General features: G+C 21.4%; 1 protein-coding gene across 7 annotated transcripts in view; it reads right to left on the reverse strand.

Annotated features, from left to right (window-relative positions):
* LOC127280027 (afadin) overlaps window positions 1–19788 on the reverse strand; it is a 57749-nt gene that overhangs the window by 19439 nt on the left and 18522 nt on the right. For 6 of the 7 annotated variants that reach the window (XM_051302745.1, XM_051302747.1, XM_051302744.1 and 3 more), the window contains exons 4-7: window positions 19104–19296; window positions 18113–18394; window positions 16990–17270; window positions 16004–16103 (exon numbers count right to left, since the gene is read on the reverse strand). In XM_051302745.1, coding sequence (XP_051158702.1) covers window positions 16004–16103; window positions 16990–17270; window positions 18113–18394; window positions 19104–19296 — 856 coding nt within the window. Of the gene's footprint in view, window positions 1–11708; window positions 12262–16003; window positions 16104–16989; window positions 17271–18112; window positions 18395–19103; window positions 19297–19788 lie in introns of those variants that run through there. The other variant, XM_051302748.1, reaches the window with a different exon arrangement.

Raw genomic sequence — 19788 nt, forward strand, 5'->3', positions numbered from 1 at the left:
GATTTAATAATTGATAATAATAAATGTCATTTATATTGAAATATAATGAAAATCTCTCTTCAATTTCGCTTCAAGTCTCAGATGTCAAAAGCAGACATGATATGTAGAATATATATATATATATATACATGTAACATAGCTTCCGTGTTTTTGAAAATGAATCGAGAATATAAATGGCAAAATGATCATTTAACTACAATAGCCCCTAGTTCATCAGCTGACATTTATTTACTATTTTCACTAATTATAGAAAAATTTACTAAAAATTTATTTTATCCTCTAACTAATTTTTTTTTCTATTTTATCTGGATAATTTTAATTTTTCAATTTTAAATAATTAATAATAAATTATAATTTTTTAATATTAATTAATATTAAATATTAAAAATATAAAAAATTTTAATTTATATTTAAAAAATACAAAAAAAAAATATATAAAAAATTAATTATCAAAATATTGAATATTTTAATTTATTTATTATAAATAATTATATATTTGAAAATAGAAAGAAATTTTGCAAAATTAAAATAGTCTCGAACAGACGGAATTTAATTAAAATTAAAAAAAAAAACAATTTTGTAAATTCAAATTTAGAAAACACATCATTAAATACACCATTGATTTATTTTGACAAATTTTTAATTAATTTCATCGATTAATGTCTATTTTATTTTGCGATCAGGTTGAATTCTGTGATTTTTCTTTATTTCGTATTTTTTTTTTTTTTTAATTAAATAACAAAGAGACTGACCTATATTAAAAAATTATCTTATTAAATTTGACACATTTTTATATACACACGTGTGGATATATAAATTAGTCTAAATTTAAATTTAGAATTCGAGGGGAATAATTGTTAATAATTATTTTATATATATCATATAGACTGCGAGTATTTGTGCTTTTCGTGTCATGTTGTTATTATCACTATAATAGAATTTCGATTTTCACAAATAGGAGAAAGTATATATATATATATATATATATATATATATATATATATATATTATAATCGCAATGTCGTGAAGAAAATAATTAATAATTTATGTGAAATGCAGTATATCACGTGACCTACTTGAAAATTTTTTTTTTTTTTAAAACCATTCGTGTAAATCTTATTTTGCATGTGCAAAGGATCAAAGGACGCAATAAACAATTTTATATATATAAATATAGATTAAAAAAAAATTAATTTATACAAATATTTTTTTTTCATTTCGAAAAAATGGAAAATTAATAAATACGATTAATGATAAAAAAAAATGTCATCAAAAAATAATAATTAGAATATTAAGGGAAATTTTTATTTTCGGAAAGATTTATAAGATAAAAATTTGGTTGACTTAATGACAAGTAAAATTATTTATTTTTTCCTATATATCATATATTAAATTATGCAAATGATTATTGAGGGTTCAGTTAATATTCCCATATATTTTTTTTTTTTTCTAATTTGAGAAACGGTTTTCTACATTTTTTTTCAAAACTTCTTTGGACCTTCATTTTTTATTTATTTAATTTAATATTAATTTAATTAATGTAAATAATTTTTTTATATTTTTATTTAAAAATTAAAATTTATCGAAACAAAAATATCTGTCATAAAAAATTCGATTGAATAGAAATTGATAAAATAGAAATAAAATAAAAATTTATTTATTAAATTATTATTATAATATTTATTTTTTATTTATTACTTTTTTTAAATTTATTTGTTTACTATTTATTAAACTAATTTTTTTTTTGTTGATAACTTCGCTTTAATAAAAATAAAAAAAAATTGTTATTTTTTTGGTTTTTATTTTCCTTGGAAATTTTTTTCGAAATTTTGAATAAAAATTTCATTGTAAAAAAAAGAGGGGAAAAATATTAATAAAACCTAATGCAATAAGTATGTACAAAATGAATTGCACATTTTATACATTTGAAGTAAAAAAAAAAAAAAAAAAAAAATAATAATTTCTTTCAATAATATGATTATTTAACTCACCGAGCATGATCTCCACTTTACCATTTCGCCGCGGTTTAAAAGACCACAATCCAATCATTGTACTATATATTATATTGCAAAGTAGTTTTTTAAAAGTCACACTTTCGCACTTTTGAAAATAGCATTTTTTTTTCCTTATTATTTATTTCGTTAAAATTCACAATTAAAAAAAAAATTTAATTAATTTCACATTTAAAAATAGTCACTTCGTAATTTTTTAGATCCATAATTTTTTTTTTCTTTCAAATTAATTAATTCTAAAAATAATTTTTTTTTGATATTTTTTTTTTATAATCGTTTAATTTAATTGAGTTTTTAGACAGACTGCTAATTAATATATTAGATATTAATATATATATATATATATATATATATATATATATATATATAGAGAGAGAGAGAGAAAAAAGAGAGAAGTTCATCAGGTTCATGGTTCGGTCGATCAAATATAGCCAAGGGAATTGTTAAAGTAATTTACTATTTTCTAACCCAATTATTGAAATCATTCTTTATTCTATCACGAAATTTGTTCTTTGAAAACTCATTTTGTGAAGAGAATTTTTAAGTTTTCTTCAAAAGACAAAGAAAAGTCCTTTATACTTTCTTTTATAAATTTAATGGAAAAATTAAAAATTTAGAATTTTAATCAATTTTAAAATATTATTTTCCTAATAAAATAAGAAAATTGTAAAATGAAAAAATTTTATTGAATTAAAAAATATGTAATTTTTTTTTTAATTTCAATTTTATTTTAATCCATTCGTTGATATATATGTATAAAATTTTTGCTGAATATAAAAAATATATTAAAAACAAGAAATTTTTAATTAAAAAAAATTTTAATTTTTGAATTAAATAAAAAAAAAAATAATTAAATAGAGAGAGAAAAAAAATTTTCATTTACAATAATTAATAGTTAAATAAAAAAAAAATTACAGTAAAGACTTTTTTTTCTATTAAAAACACATTTATTAAAAACAATCCTGCAACTGTTTATAATAAAATATGTACAAATGCAATTCTTTACATTCTTTGACATATTTTATTAGATTTTTTTTTTATTATTATTTCCTTTTTTTAATTTATTTTATTTATTTAATTTAATTATTTTTTTATTTAATTTCATTTTTTTTTATTTAATTTTATATTATTATTTTTGTTTATTTTTTTTTTGCCCTATGAACCCCCTTTTTTCGGTTTAATTAATTTATTTGTAGAAAAAAAAATTTATTTAAAAAAAAGAAATTTAAGCAAAGGAAAAAAATAATTTTTTTTTTAATTTAATATTTTTGATACGCGTTTCTATGTAATAAATTTGAAGTACGTCAACTATAAAATTTTATATTATACACAATCGTCCAACACACACGATCACCTAAAGAAAACTGCAGCAGCAATTTTGTTACCTGTCAGGCAAACATATACAGAAACCGCCCCTGCAGCGCACGTGATGTTAACGCAAGCGCCGAACAAATGTTTCATGTGATTTTTTACATATGTGTATTTGTGCAAAAAGTACATTAACATTATCAACCCTTTACAATTTGTACGCTCATTGACGCGATTATAATATATGTTTTTTTTTCCTCACAAAGAAAGTTATATTAATTTTTTATCATTTCAATTTTAATTTTTAATTTAATTTTTTTTCGTTTGATAATTTTTATTCATTAGATAATTTTTAATTTTCATTCGTTTGATAATTTTAATTTTTTTATTCATTTAGATAATTTTTTTAATTTTTATTCGTTTGATAATTTTAATTTTTTTATTCATTTAGATAATTTTTAATTTTTATTCATTTGATAATTTTAATTTTTTAATTCATTTGGATATAATTTTTAATTTTTATTTAAATTATAATATAATTCTAAAAAAAATTATTTATTCTTTTTTAATAAAAGAAATTTTTATTAAATTTTGAAATTTGATTAATAAATTAATAAATATTTAAATAATTGGCTAGATTCAAAGTAATTTGGGCGAAATTTTTCCTTTTCCTTTTTTTTTTTTTTTTTTTTTTGAATAAAAAAATTGAACAAATTTTAGGAAATTATTTTATATGCCGCGATAATTTAAAACAATTTAGCAATTCAGTTAAATATTATTAGTTGATATTTTATTGTTTAAATTTAATTATGGAAATTAATTTCTCCTTTTTTTTTTTTTTTAATCGAGTTTTGAAGCTAAAGAAACTTATATAGAACTAAAACATATATTGTTATTGATTTCGTAGTCATATAAATATTGATTTTCAAGTGGGAAGCCAATAGGCAATCAAACATTGAACTTGAGTTCTTTAGATATATATCTACACATATATAGATCTATAAATGAGTATATAGCCTTTTTTTTATATATATGCGTGTGAAAATAAATAATTTATTATAAATCTAGTAGCGCAACTTTAATTTAAAAATTAATTTAAAAATTCCCGTGTGGAAAAGTGATGTGGGCCCCCAGCGGGGGCCCTTATGGATCGCCCTCATGCCATGAGGGCCGCATATGGATGATCCATAGGGGCCCCTCATGGAAACGACATGCTCATCGATGAGGGCGCCCGCATGGGCGATCCATGAGGGTGCCCCTACGGGCGCCCTTATGGGCCCTCACGTTTGCCCTCATCTTGCCCTCAAGTTTGCCATAATGTTTTTTAATCAATAATATTAATAATAAAAGTTAATTAATAATAAATAAGCTTAAGTTATGAATAAATAACATATTTATTTAATAATTATTCAATTTTAAATTAAATTCTTACTCAAATTCAATTTATTAATTAACGTTCTAATTAATTAACTGTCGGATATAATTAAAAGTAATAATAAATTAATTAATTAAAAAATTAAAAAATATTTAATTTATGCATACTATTAACGGATATTTTCATTTTTCAATTAATTCATACATAGAATTAATGATTAAACGCAAACCTGAGAAATAAATAAATCTAACGCATGGGGGGAATCGAACCTACGACCTACGGACTATGAGTCTAACGCTTTACCAACTACGCTACGTACGCTACTTCAAAACGAATGCTAACTTCTTGATGCTATTTAAACTTCAAAAATACCTAACAAAGAAAAGTGCTTAACATCATTTAGTTAAAGTTAAGATATTAAATTATATTTTCCAATCAAATGCAATTTATAAAATATAATTAATTATATGCTTTATGATTATTATCATGAATCATCTCAGGCGAATTTTCAAAAAAGTGTAAATATATTTTTATTAAAAACGCGTTTTTCGTTGTTTTAAATCATTGGAAACATTCATTTTTTGTTGATAAAAAAATATTTGATTTTTGGACTTAGAAAATTTTGCTAATCGATCATGAGGGCGATCCATGCGGGCCCCTACGGTGGCCCTCATCTATTTTGCCATAAGTGTGAGTGTTATTTTCAAAAAAGTGTAAATATATTTTTATTAAAAACGCGTTTTTCGTGGTTCTGAATCATTATAAACATTAATTTTTTGGTGATAAAAAAATATTTGATTTTTGGACTTAGAAAATTTTGCTAATCGATCATGAGGGCGATCCATGCGGGGCCCCTACGGTGCCCCTCATGGATTCGCCATAAGTGTGAGTGTTATTTTCAAAAAAAGTGAAAATATATTTTAATTAAAAACGCGTTTTTCATTGTTGTGAATCATTATAAACATTAATTTTTTGGTGATAAAAAAATATTTGATTTTTGGACTTAGAAAATTTTGCTAATCGATCATGAGGGCGATCCATGCGGGGCCCCTACGGTGCCCCTCATGGATTCGCCATATGGATCAGCCCTCATGGGCCCCCGCCGGGGGCCCCGAACTCTTGAGGGCAAGATCGTGGCTTTTTCCACACGGGTTAATTTAATTTACAATTTTTATTCATTTATTTTTTTAAAATAAATAAATATTCGGTTCAATTCTAGAAAGTATTTTATTTTTATATTTTGAACACTGAATTAAAGTTGCTTAATATTAATTTTATTATTTAGTTAATTAAATATTTTGTACTTAATCCAAAAATTTGTCAAAAAACTATTTGGTTGATTTAAACAAATTTGAATCTTTTTTTCTTAATTGTATTTGAAATTTGAAATTTGAAATTAAAATATTATAAATTTAACCTAGATGGCAATACTTGTCATAAAAAAAAATTATTCAAAATGATTCGATCAATATTTCTTTTTTTTTTATTATTATTTAAAAAAAAACAAATTATTTCTAAAACGAATTTTTAAAAAATTAATTAAAAAAAAAATTAATTTTCTTTTAAACAAAAAGCTCAATTTTTTCCTGTTTGAATACATTGTATGACCGACGGGAGGAAAACTAAAATGAACTTTCAAGTGACAATACCAAATTCTGATGAAAGATGGCAGTCCAATTCGGTTCATGAATTATTTATTTAAAATATAATTTATTCAGAAGTTAGTATATTTTTTTTATCCATAAGCAAAAAAATCAATTTTTTCAAATTTATTACATTACATTAATAATTTTTATTATTTTTTATTTTAATTAATTTTGCTAAAAAATAATTATTTTCTTTTTAATAATTATAAATATTGAATTGGTAATTTTTTCATATAATTTATTTTTTAAATTTCATTACAAATGAATCGTATTGTAAAAAAATTCAAATTCGTTTTATTTTTTGAGACATTTTAGTACGTTTTAAATTTTAAAGAAATTTTTTTCCAAGATTCTAAAAAAACTTTAAAATAAATTACACAATTGATATTAATAAATAAATAAAAATAAAATTATGATAATAATATAATTATAATACAATAATAATAATTATTATTAATTTATTTATGTACAATTTTTATTTATTACTTATTAATTATTTATTTTTTTATTAATTTTTTTATTATTAATTTATTTATAATAATAATTATAATATTCATAATAACATAAAAAACTAACTAAATTTAAGGTACTAAAAAGTCTCAAAAAAAAATTAATTTTTTCAAAATGTTTTAATTATTGATAAACAAAAAATTAAAAAATTTTTTTTTATTAATTTCTATAGACGTATTAAAAAAAGCATCGATTGACCCATTTTTGAACCATTTATAACTTGCCAGGTGTATGTGTAATAAGTTTATTGGTTTTCAAATAATCGAAAATTAATCAATAAATATACGCGACTTTGTAATATTTTACTTATTTTTTTCTTTTACCTCTTTTTTTTCATAAATCTTTTTTGTTACTGCCTATAATATATATATATTATTTTTTTTTTATTTTAAATAAATGGTATATTTTTTTTGTGACCTCCCTGATATGAGAGACAGACCATCTCTCAAAGTTATAAAAAGTCGCACAAAAAAATATACAATTCTTTTTTTGCGTTATAAAAAAAAAAATTTTAATTTTTCTTTTAAGAACTTGGTTTTTTTTTTTTATCAATTATTATTTTCATAAATTATGTTTCATTTTCTGTCTCATTGAAATTGTCAATGATAATCTATATATGTACAATGAATGATTATTTAATGAGAGTCACTAAAATAAACAAAGAAGGTTTATACTAATCAATATACATATAACTACGTCTATATAATAAAAGAAAATAATTATTTTATTACCAAATAATTTTTTAACCTTTTTCCTTATTTTCAAAACATTATTTTATTAATTAATTTATTTAAATAATTCTTTTATTTTACTATTTAATTTATTTAATCAATTAATTTTAATATTTTGTTTATTTAAATATTTAATTAAATCATGTTTATTTAGATTATAAAATTTTTTTTCTCGAAAATTTATATTAATAAAATAAATATTAATAATTATTTATTAATAAAATAAATTTTAATAATAATTTATTAATGAAATAAATATTAATAATTATTAATTATTAATTATTAATTAATTAATTTAAAAATAAATATTACAATAATATATGGCTTGCATTTGAAAATTAAATTTGGAAAATATTTAAAAAATTGCTCTTTAAAAAAAAGGACTGAGAAAAAAAATTATAGGTTATGTTTATGATAGTTTGGACAAAATTTTAATCGAGGTCATTAAACATAACCTACAATTTTTTTTTCTAATAGAAAAAATGAAGCGCATTAAAAAAAAAGTATTATATAAATCAACAGTTGGACATACCCTTAAACAAATGAGCATTTCTTATATTACATAATTCGCCATTTCCGCTATCATCAAACGCATACATTTCAAATGATTAATCAGGCGCAGATAAAGATCGATGCGACAATGAGAAATACCGCTCTGGCCTCAATTTAAAAGTCATGCATGCTCTATTTACTAAAAATAGTTGTTAACTTCACGATCAAGGTATTTGATTTTCATATATTATTGTAATATGAAATTAATTTGTATGGAATAAAAAAAAATTATTGATCATCATCATCATCATTATATGGAATAAAAAAAAAAAAAAATTTAAAAAGCACTTGCACTTTCTAGAGAGTAAAGTAATGAATCCAATTAAAACGAGATGCTCAAGAACGAGCATTGAACTCGTCTGCTTTTTTTAAATAGGTATCTGGCTCGATTAAATTATTTTCGACATCCCTATGTGCGCTCTTATTGTACGAGTGTGCACAAAAGGCCTCTCTTTTAAGATTTTATAACTCCGATATTATATTCACTTCACATTAATATTTAAAGTGGACCCTCGAAAATAATCTCAATTATATCTGTATTTAAAATTAATGTAATTACTATTATTGTTTTTTTTTCTAATCCTGAAAATATTATATTTTTCCTAATTTAAAAATATTTTTATTATTTAATTTTATTTTTAAGAATACAATATTTGACTTGCTCTAAATAAGAGAAAAATAAAAAAAAATTATAGGTTATGTTTATGATAGTTTTAGATTAAAGGCGCTCTCACACCTTTTTGGCTGCCTGCCTGAAGGTTACCATGGCAACACACGAGTGTGAGTGAGAAAGAAAATTTGAATATTCAAATTTTTAAATTTTCTGTCTCACTTACACTCGTGCGTTGCCATGGTAACCTGCAGGCAGGCAGCCAAAAAGACGCCATAAAAGTTGTCCAAACTATCATAAACATAACCTATTTGAAATTTGGCGCGAATTTTTAAAATCAATTACAATTTTCATATTATTCAAAATAGACAAAATTTTCCAAACTCAATTTTATATTATAAAATTAGAGTTAAAAAACAAACATCTAATTTGCTATCAAATTCAATCGCTGCCTTAATTATGATAATTGTGTGTATACGCATAAAATTACAAAAGGAGCTTGTGCAATTACAAAAGGGAATCAAGATGCCAAAAGTTATGTAATAAAAGAAGTTTTGAAAAGACTTGCATTATATAGTATTTCTTAAACAAGAAAAAAAAATTAAAGCAAAATTTTCGAAACTAAGAAACAAGAAATTAAAATATTAAAAGTGAAAAAATAATAAAAAAAAAATTGTACATAAGCTTAGTGAATTTTTTTTTTTTTTTTTTTTTTTTTTTTTTTTTTTTTTTTTCTTTCTGTAATGAAGTACATTATGAAACTCTTTTCAGTTCCGTTCCACTTAATACGTGTATTTCCTGTCGCTAAAGCGGATTTTGCAAGCATATATATATATATATATGTATATAAGAAAAGATTTTCATTTCTTTTAGCTCCTGCGTCATATCACAATTCTCATTTCACTCATCTTTTTCTCTTAATGTCTAAATTTTTAATTTTTAATTTCTCATTTCTATTTTACAATTTTAATTATTTATTTTAACAAATTATTAATTGTTACTAATTACTAATTTAGATTTTTATTTTTTTGTTTCATATTATTTAATTTTAATTTTATAATAAAAATAATAATAAAAATTTTTTTTTGAATATTTACTGAAACGTTTAAGGAAAAATATTAATATATCAAAATTGTAATAAATAAAATTTTTGATAAATAAATTTAAAAAAAAATTAATAAATAATAAATAAATAATAAGTATATAATAAATAAATAAATTTTGAAATCAATGCAAAATCATAATTTTCCCTAATAATACTAATAAAAATAATTTAAAAAAAAAACAATTAATAATAATGTAAAAATATAGTATTCGTTAAATAAATATAATAATGAGTGTATTTTTTCATATATATGAGTATAATAAAAAAAAATTGAAAAAGTGCACATTAATAGCTTTCTATTATATATATATATATCTGAAGGACTTATTTTCATTAGGAATAACCTGGTTTTCAAGGATACTGTGATCCTAGTTAAACAAAGACAGCAACCGATTGTCCTCAGGGATAAATTACATTTTTTGAATTTTTTTCCCTCCCCCTCTCGCGACGATTAAGCGAAGAAATAATCCCCTAATTATTATAAAGAAAGAATTGTTAAAGAACAAAGAATACTAATTAAAAAAAAAAATAAAATAAATTTCATTAAAGAATTTTATACATATATAATTTGTTATTAATTTTCGCTGAATTGCATTAAAAAATTTTTTTTTTTTTATTTCAATACAATTAGTCGTATAATTCACTAATTATATAATATAAAATTATTTAACAAATTTATTTATAATTATTTATAAATAAAAAAAATAAATTATTTATAAATGTAAAAATAAAAACTATTTATAAATATAAAAATAAACTATTTATAAATATAAAAATAAACTATTTATAAATATGAAAATAAACTATTTATATATATAAATAATTTAATTTTAATTAATTATAAATAATTGATTTATAATTATTTATAATAAATATTTATTTTAGTCTATTGGTCCAGAAAATGTACTTGGTTTATAATAATTTAATTTCTAAAAAAAAAATAATTAAAATTATGTTTGAAAATTTTTTAAGTAATTTAAAAATTATAATAAATAATAATAATACATGAAATTATTATTATGTATTATTATTTTAGAAACTGCGACTCTCTTTTTATCCGGAAATAAATCCTAGAGATTTTTTTCACACATTGTGAGAAAAGAATAATAAAAAAAAAAACACGCGGAATAAAAAAATAATTATCGTACTATTTTTATAATATAAATTCGTATATGTATATATATATATATATATATATATTTCAGTAGTTGTTTCATGACTTTTATATGAACTCGGAACGTGCCTGTTATGTAAAGTTAAAACTTTACTTGTTTTAGTAAGATGATAAGTAATTAGGAGCCCTGTTTGTGACATAATTAGCAATCTCAAATGAAAACAAGACATGGAACTGACTCGTTAAAAGTTCATGACAACTGGCATTTACTGTTTATAAATCATTTTGAGTATTTTTCCCAACAATTTCTCATTGTCTCTCTTTTTTCTATTTTCCTTTTTTTTCAAATTTTTATACATTGACAAAAATTTATTTTAATAAATAATTGATTTTAAAATTGAACCGCGAATAATTTTTATTTGAACCAATTAATTTTTGCTTCAACAATTTTTAATTGAACCAAACAATTTTTAATTGAACCAAATAATTATTATTTGAATCGAACCAAAATTTCTGTATTTAAAAAAAAATGATCCAAATAATAATTTTTTAGATACAAATATAAATAATTCTTGGATAATAATTCAAAGTATCAAATAAATTAAAATACATGCGTTATTTAATTTACATAATTTTAAATAAATTTTGTTCAATGTAAATAATTTTCTTCATGATGATAAAGGAAATATATTAAAAAATCCTTTTTTTTTTTTTATCGAACGTGAAAAAAGGAAATTTTACTCACGTCTTATTCCCCAATCCATCATATTGATAGTAGGATTTTAGTTTTCTGATTGGTTATATATAGCTCCTCACATAAAATCTCTATTCTCAATCTTCATCTCTCTTTAACATATTCCAATATAGAAAGAGTTTAAGATCTTCATTTTCTAATTTTAACACTTTGACTATATTTTTATATTCTTTTTCTTCCGCATCCTTTTTCTTCTTTTTACAAAAAATTCATTTGGAAAATAATTTTTTTTTCTTTTTTTTTGCAATTATTATAGTACAAAATTAAAATTGGTCCATTGGAAACTTTTGGTCCTCCTTTGAATTTTATATCTATAGAAAATTTGAAGAATCCTCCTCTTGGTCCATTTTCATTTTAAAATTCCGTTGTTTTCAATTTGTATAAAAATCACTTATCTCATATAATACATTTCTTGAAAAATATACTCTCTCTCAAAGATTAATCCCTTTTTTGGAAATAAAAATTCATTTTTTTTTCCATTATCGTTTCCTTTCGATTAATTATTTAATTGAATGTAAATTTTCGATTAAAATTTTTCTATATAGAAGAAATAAAGAAGTAAATGCTCGTTGTTTAACAGTGACAGTGTCATTATAGTTAAAAAAAAAAAAAAAAAAAAAACACAAAAAACGTGACTACACAGTTTCCACGTTGTCGATTTAGGCGGAGATTTATGGCGCACTTGAGTTAATTAAGTTGCTCCATCTCTTTTTGAGGTTGAATTCATGAAGGGGTCAATGTTGACCCTTTCAACATATACAATATTCTTCTTTCAACAATGAAAATTTTTTCCTCTCATTGTTTGTAAAATAAAAATAATCCATTTTTTTTTCAAATATTGATTTTTTGGTCAATTATCATTGTGGCAACTGATCGATAAATTCGTTGTAGTAATTCTAAAAATATTGGTCCAAGTAAATCCTTTTGGTCGTTGATAATAATCTACATTTTTTTTTCTCGCTAATATTATTAAAAAAATATTTCATTTAAAATTTCGTTGTTGACAATTGTAGAATATTGGTCCAGTTCTAGAAGAAAAAAATATATATATTATATTTTTTTTTAGAAAAATACAGCTCTTCATTATTTTTTTTTTAATCCTTGCGTGTTTTATTTAATATTAAAAAATATTTTTCAGTCTCCATCATTGCATTATTTTTTTTTTGTAAATAAAATATTGCGTCAAAGTTTTCTTTTTTGTTCCAACATTGCACTCATGAGAATTCTGTCTTGATTTGAAAAAAAAGAGAAATTGGAGAAGATTTATTTTTTTCAATTATATATATGTCATAAACACGTGTGATTATTGTTATTGTTTTTAGTGTGACAGAATCACGCGTTCGAGACGCAAAAACGGCGCTCTTTTTAAACAATAATATATATGTGTATAATTATTATATGAATATTGTAAGCACGAGTTAAAAGCATTTTGCTCAATTCAACGAGCGACAAGCAACTGAGGGCACAACTGAGGCACAGCCAGTCAAGGCTTGGCAGCATGACCTTTTCGCCCCCACCATGTTAAGCCAATCCTTACGGTTTACGAGGATATATATATACATATATATATATACATATACATATACGAATAATAATGCATCCTTCAAGACTCTAAAAAATGGAAACTGGTTCAACATGTTTTTATTTATCATCATTATTATTGTTCTTATTATACTGCTTCTAACTTTCTTTATATTATAATAAATACTGAGGGTGAAAAGCTTCAATTATTATTTCACGCACGGAATTATTTAAGAGAATTTTTAATCTGTAATTGTTATTTAAATGAATTTCTATAAAGCCAAAAAATTTTATTAGACAGAATTTCTGTTTGATAATTTTTGTATAAATTAGATTTTTTTTATATTTTATTATTTAATATTTATTATTTTAATTTAACAGAATTTTTTATTTAATTTTATATTTTACCAAACTCTTATTTAACATTTCTATTTAGTAAAAACTTTTATTAAGCAAATAAATGTAAATAAAAAAGGAGAACTATCAAAATTCTAATTAGGAAAAATTTTCTTTCCTCGAAAATTAATTTTTGTTAAAGCTCAAAATACACATAATTTGACAGATATATTTGACATTTTTTTTTTATCCTTTTTCTATATATATATATATTGATATATATTGTACTCCTTTCGAGGCGTTTACTTTATAATTAAGAGAGTCGATCGATTGTAATTATGAAGCCCTACTCCTGTAAAGTGGTACTTCTCTCTCTTTCTCTTTAGAGTAGTAGGTCAGTACAATGAAGTACATCTATCAAATTTACACGAGTTTTCAAAAAAAAAAAAAAAAAATTAAAAAAAAAATACAATTCCAAAAATTGATAAAAGATTTTTAAAAAATAACCACTTGGAATATTTTTAATTCAAAATAGTCCTTTTTCATTCAAATCAAATATAATTGAAATAAAAAATAATGACTTGAATTAAAATAAAAAAAAATATATTTATCACAAAGCAAAATTTAAATACCTTTTTTATAAAAATAAAATTTTATTTGCAGTAAATAAATTTTGTTTTGCCAAAAAAAAAATGTAAATAATAATAAAAACTGTAAATTTATAATTTTTTTTAATTCATGAAATATTAAAAAGAATAGCACCTAATGATTAATCGAATCAATCAATTTATAATGAAGAACAGAAATTATTATTATTCTTTTTCTTTCACTATAATTTTATTTTACCTAATTGAAAAAAATGTGCGTATACTAATTAGAAATCATTTAATTAAAATTGTATTCTTTCAGTGAAATTGAAAATATTTTGCAAAAAGTTTTTTTTTCGAGTTATTTCAAAGCAAGGAAAGTAAATTCTTTTTTTATTCTTTTCTTATTTATTTGACACCTAATTTTTTTTCCTCCACATTTTTATCATCGTATTCGCACAAAGTCAAAATCTGCTGTCTTATAAAGATAATAATCATAAACTTCTCAAGAGTGAATAAAGAATTTTTGAAGGGTGTTTCACATAATTATGCAACACGCACAATAGCCTAATATAAATTACGTTAAATTGAATAGATATATATTAAAAACTAATTCCTTTAGTGAAAAGAAAAATTAATTCAAAATTTTAAAAAATTTCCAATTATTTAAAAATTATCAAAATTTTATAAAAGTATTATTTATTTAAATAAAAAAAAAACAATTTTAAGAAAATCTGCAAACTATGACAAAAAAAATATATTTAATAAATAATAATAATAATAGAAAATATTAACTATAAAAAATATATATTGAACGAAAATAAAGAATAACAATTTCTGTGCATAGAAATTATTATTTGAATGCGCATGAGTGGAAGCCGTTCAATATTTCAGAGCCTGTACAGTTTTCACATGGAGCAATAATTCAAAGTCTTGTGAGATCAAAGAAATTGGTTTAAACTACGATTAATCGTCCAACTATCTCATAAGGGACAAAAGCTATTAAAGTGAATATTTTCAACTTTTGAAAGCCAAAAAAGGAAAAAATATTTAAGAAATTCTTTTTTACAAAAAGGCAAAAAATTTTTTTTTAAATAAATTAATAAATAATTAAACAATTTTTTTCATTGTTTTTTTTTGGTCTCTTTGTTTTTAAATGAATTCGAAATAATATATCAAGAACATAAAATTAACCAAATTGTATTGTAGAGAATAATTTAATAAAATAAAACTATTCTGAACAATAGGCCATTAAAAATATAACATAACTACATTTCATTTTAATGAATTAATATTATTTTTCATGTCATAGTGAACGACATTTTGAAATTTCATTTTAAATTTAATGTAATTGTAAATTCTCTTTGCAACTTTTGCGCTAAGTAGAAAGTCTTGTTTTTGATATTATATTTTTTGTAATATGTATACTTGATGCAAATTTAAAGAGAATGTTTTTCAAAAATTTTCATAATATACGTTATAATTTTTATATCTTTTATATTAAAATTCTTATTATATTATTTATTTATTATAAATAAATTATAATAATTATTTATATAATAAATATTTAAATAAATAATAATATTTTAAATAAAAGTTATAAAAATCGTATCATTTTCAAAAATTCCATAAAATTTCCCTAAACTTCTATTTTTTTAAATTCAGGAAAATTTTCAAATTTTTTATATTCTCACGTTTAAAAATAATTATAGTTCAATATAAATAATAGTTATGTAAAAATTCTCTTATATTTGACGAGATTTTTACCACGAATTTCTAGCTTTTTTTTTTTCTAATGTGCGACTAAAAATGCAAATAAGATAAATTTAAAAAAAAACTCACCACGTGTTGAAGGGTGATTCATGAGAATTGCTAAAGGACATTCATCGTCATCCAAAATGTATTCCTGATGTGAGTTGCTATTCGTATTCTCTCCATTAGCCTATAAAATAAAATGTGAAATTAAAAAAAAATGTAAATAACAATAATTTAATTAATTAATTGTTATAATATTTATAAATTATTTTTTTAGTTATATAAATAGTCGCATGCAGTTTAAAAATGCAAAATCAAAGAATAAATATCGACATAATATATTTTCAGGAAATTTCTTTGCCGACAGCTTTTATAAGAGGAACCTACAACTCAACTATCAAAATAAAAATCTATATTTTTCGTATGATAATAATAATTTTAATCTCATCTGATAACTAGATTCTTTGCATAAATTGAATTAAAAAAAAAATTAATAAATATCCTGCTTAGCTTCTTATCTATCCACGTGGTTTTATTGCTAAAAAAAAAAGAAAAACTTTTATAGAATTTATACCTGTAATCTTTATAAAAGATTTTCACTTTTAATCTAATCTAATTTACTCATTATAATCTTTGAATTACTAATTTTTATCTACTTTTATTTATTAAAATTAAATTATTATAAATTTTTTTTAAAGGTTTTTAATCTATAAAATTTTTGTTTAATAAACATCAGTAGAATTTATTTTACACTAATATGATTAATAAACAAAGTAGAAGATAATAAATAAATAAATAATTTTTTTTTTGCAGTAAACAATCTACCATAATGAAAAATAATATGTGAGAAAAAATTTAATAAAAAAATAGATGGAAAAGAAATTTTCCAAAAAAGATTTTTCTAATTGAATACTTGAGAAAGAAGATACAATTATTGACAAGTCACGCAAAAATGAAATTGAAAAAAAAAATAAAACGCTACGTGCTTATAGCTGTGGGAAAAATAGAAATTTATCCAAAAAAAATTTTACCTCTCTGCATTATTGAAAAGAAAAATAAAGTGGAAAACTCACCTGAACAAGACAGTATTGTTGGGGATCGTCTTGGACATTATATTTCGAGAGCATTTCCCTAACTACCTGAACAGCTGAATCTCTGACACTAAGGAGTAATGTCTTATAAGGCACGTCCTTGCAAAGTGCTTCACCATAAATCTTTAATGTCCCACCAGTATCAGGTCCTCCGTCCTTACTACGAAATTGTTGTAATTTTCTTTCCAACTTTTGTTGTCTGCGACGTCTCATCACAGCCTCTGGATTCGATATACTACGAGTGAAACTTGTCTCAGGAAGTTCTGTGAAAAAATTTGCACAATTTAATAATTTTATAATTAACACTTTTAAGAAATAGAAATATTTTCCTAAATAATTTCTCTTTATTACAATTAATAATATTTGTATTTCTTAGACTATTTTATTTCTTTTTTAGTTTTTTCAATTCGTGCTTTTTTAACCATAGAATTTTATAAGTTAATCTTTTTTTATTATTAATTGTATTTTTTTTATATATTAACCAGAAAATAATTAAGTAGTTTAATAAAGAAAATAAATAAATAAAATTAAAAAAAGAACTCAAGTTTTAAACAATTTATAAACTAGTAGTGACATTGTTTAGGATATGACAATAGAAAGATTCCTTAAACAGAACTTCCGATTGCCAAATTATTGATTCAAGCCGGAATCTACCTTAGTAACGTGGCTCGTTAATCGATATAGTGTCTTATTTTTTATCAAAATGATAAATTTAACTATACATATATCTCCGAAATTTCAAAATTGTTTTAGATATTTTTTTTTTGTTAAGCCAAAAAAATGAGCTTTTACAAATATTTTCATTTTATTTTTTTGAAAAAAAAAACAAATAATTTTCTTCGTGTATTTTGACAGAATATCCATTTGAAAGAAAATAATTTATATAAAAATGAAATTTTTATGCAGAAAAATTTGTGATTTTTATCCAAATAAAACTTTTAATTACTCAAAATATTAAAAATAACTTTTCTTTTGAAATTTAATATTTTAAGAAAGTAAAACTTGTATTCACTTATTTAATCGAATGAATGCAAGTGAATGGTAATTTAATTATATATGTATATATGAGATTAATATTTTAAATGAATGTTATTATACAACGAACCAGTGTAAAGTTTCTCAGCAACTCCATTTTGATCTATAGGAGCATTATTTTCATCTTGTTCGCAAGCACTTTTCATTCGACTGAGCTTTTCTTGTTTCTTTATTTGTTTCTTTTCACGTTTACTCAATTTTCTTCGAAAACTCGTGCCCTCAGCAAAACCAACTCCTTGAGCATTTGTTTTATCATCAATTCTTCGAAGTAAAAATCTACCCTCACGATCATCAACATGCCAATTTAATTGAACCAATAGTGGTTTTTCTTCTAAACCCAATTTTCGTTCCTCTGAAAATAAAAACGAATTATTAATTATCAAATAAAAATTATTTCAAAAATATACATATTAGTGCGTAAATAAATTATATCAAAATAATTTTAAGAAATTTTTTTTTAATTAAAATATTAAATTTATATTCAATTTGTAGAAAGTAAATTAGTGATATTTTTTTCAACGATATTATTTTTTATATATCATATTTAATATATTAAATAGAACGGAAATTCTCTAATGCAGTAATAAAAATTATATTTTCCTTCATCGTTAAACTAGTAGAGTAGTAGAGTATCTCCCTCTCTACAGTTAGAAATTTATTTCATTTACACTTTTATTAATTTCAAATTTTAATAAATAAACAAAAAGAAATGTTGTAATCATAGATTTTAGTCTATATATACAATATGCAAAGAAAGGTTTTTCGGTGATAATAATAATCAGTCGCACATAAACTGAGAATCACTTCCAATTAAAGAATTTTTTTCCTGACCCTCAAAAACCGGTTATTCCACAGGCTTTACATTATACTTTTGAAAGGTGGTGGCCAAGATCTCACCACGTCAAAAATATGACTAAAAAAAATTATTTTTTTTTTTTTTTTCAGAAATGTCTCGTAAAAAAAAAACTTCAAATTATACAATTTCGATAATATTTCTCTCTAGAAAATAATCGAGAGTTTCTTTTTTCAAAATAAATAAATGAATTATAAATTAAACTTACCCCCATTTTCGTGAATTTCATAAAGAGCATATTCAGGGACGGATAACATTCGCATATCTGGTCGGAATTTTTCGATAAGAGTTTCTATGACTGCTTGACTGGTTGCGTCCGAAGCAACCCTTATACATTTTGTCGCTACTTTTTGACCGCTGTCTTGAAAATAAAATCTCATCACCCCATGAAATTCTAGATCCTGAAAAAAAAAAATGTTAAATATTCATGAGAAATGTACTTTTTTTTTATTATTATTTTTTAATTAAACTAAATAGAATTTTTAGAAGAATTTTGCAGAATCAAATTTTCGAATCAAATAATTTTTATTTAACCAAATTTCTATTTATTTCAATATTTAATTAAGAATTTTTATTTCACTTAATTTTCAAATACAATAAAATTTACATTTAGTATAGAAATTTGTATTTAACTCCATAAACACAATATTATTATAGTAAAAATTTTATTTAACTGAATTTCTTTTAATAATTTTGAATAGCAATTTATTTTTAATTAGCAGAATTTTATGTAACAAAATTCCGAATTTAAAATTCTGTTAAATAAAGTAAATAAAATAAAAATCACAATTAGTTAAATAAAAATTCGTATTAAAATAATTTTGTGAATATTCTGTTAAATAAAAATTCTTATTAATATAATTTTAGCGAATATTCAGTTAAATAAAAATTCT

Source organism: Leptopilina boulardi, unplaced genomic scaffold (genome assembly GCF_019393585.1).
Source record: "Leptopilina boulardi isolate dan_hultmark-lab unplaced genomic scaffold, ZJU_Lbou_2.1 LbouV2_229, whole genome shotgun sequence".
In the NCBI taxonomy this organism is placed as follows: Eukaryota; Metazoa; Arthropoda; class Insecta; order Hymenoptera; family Figitidae; genus Leptopilina; species Leptopilina boulardi.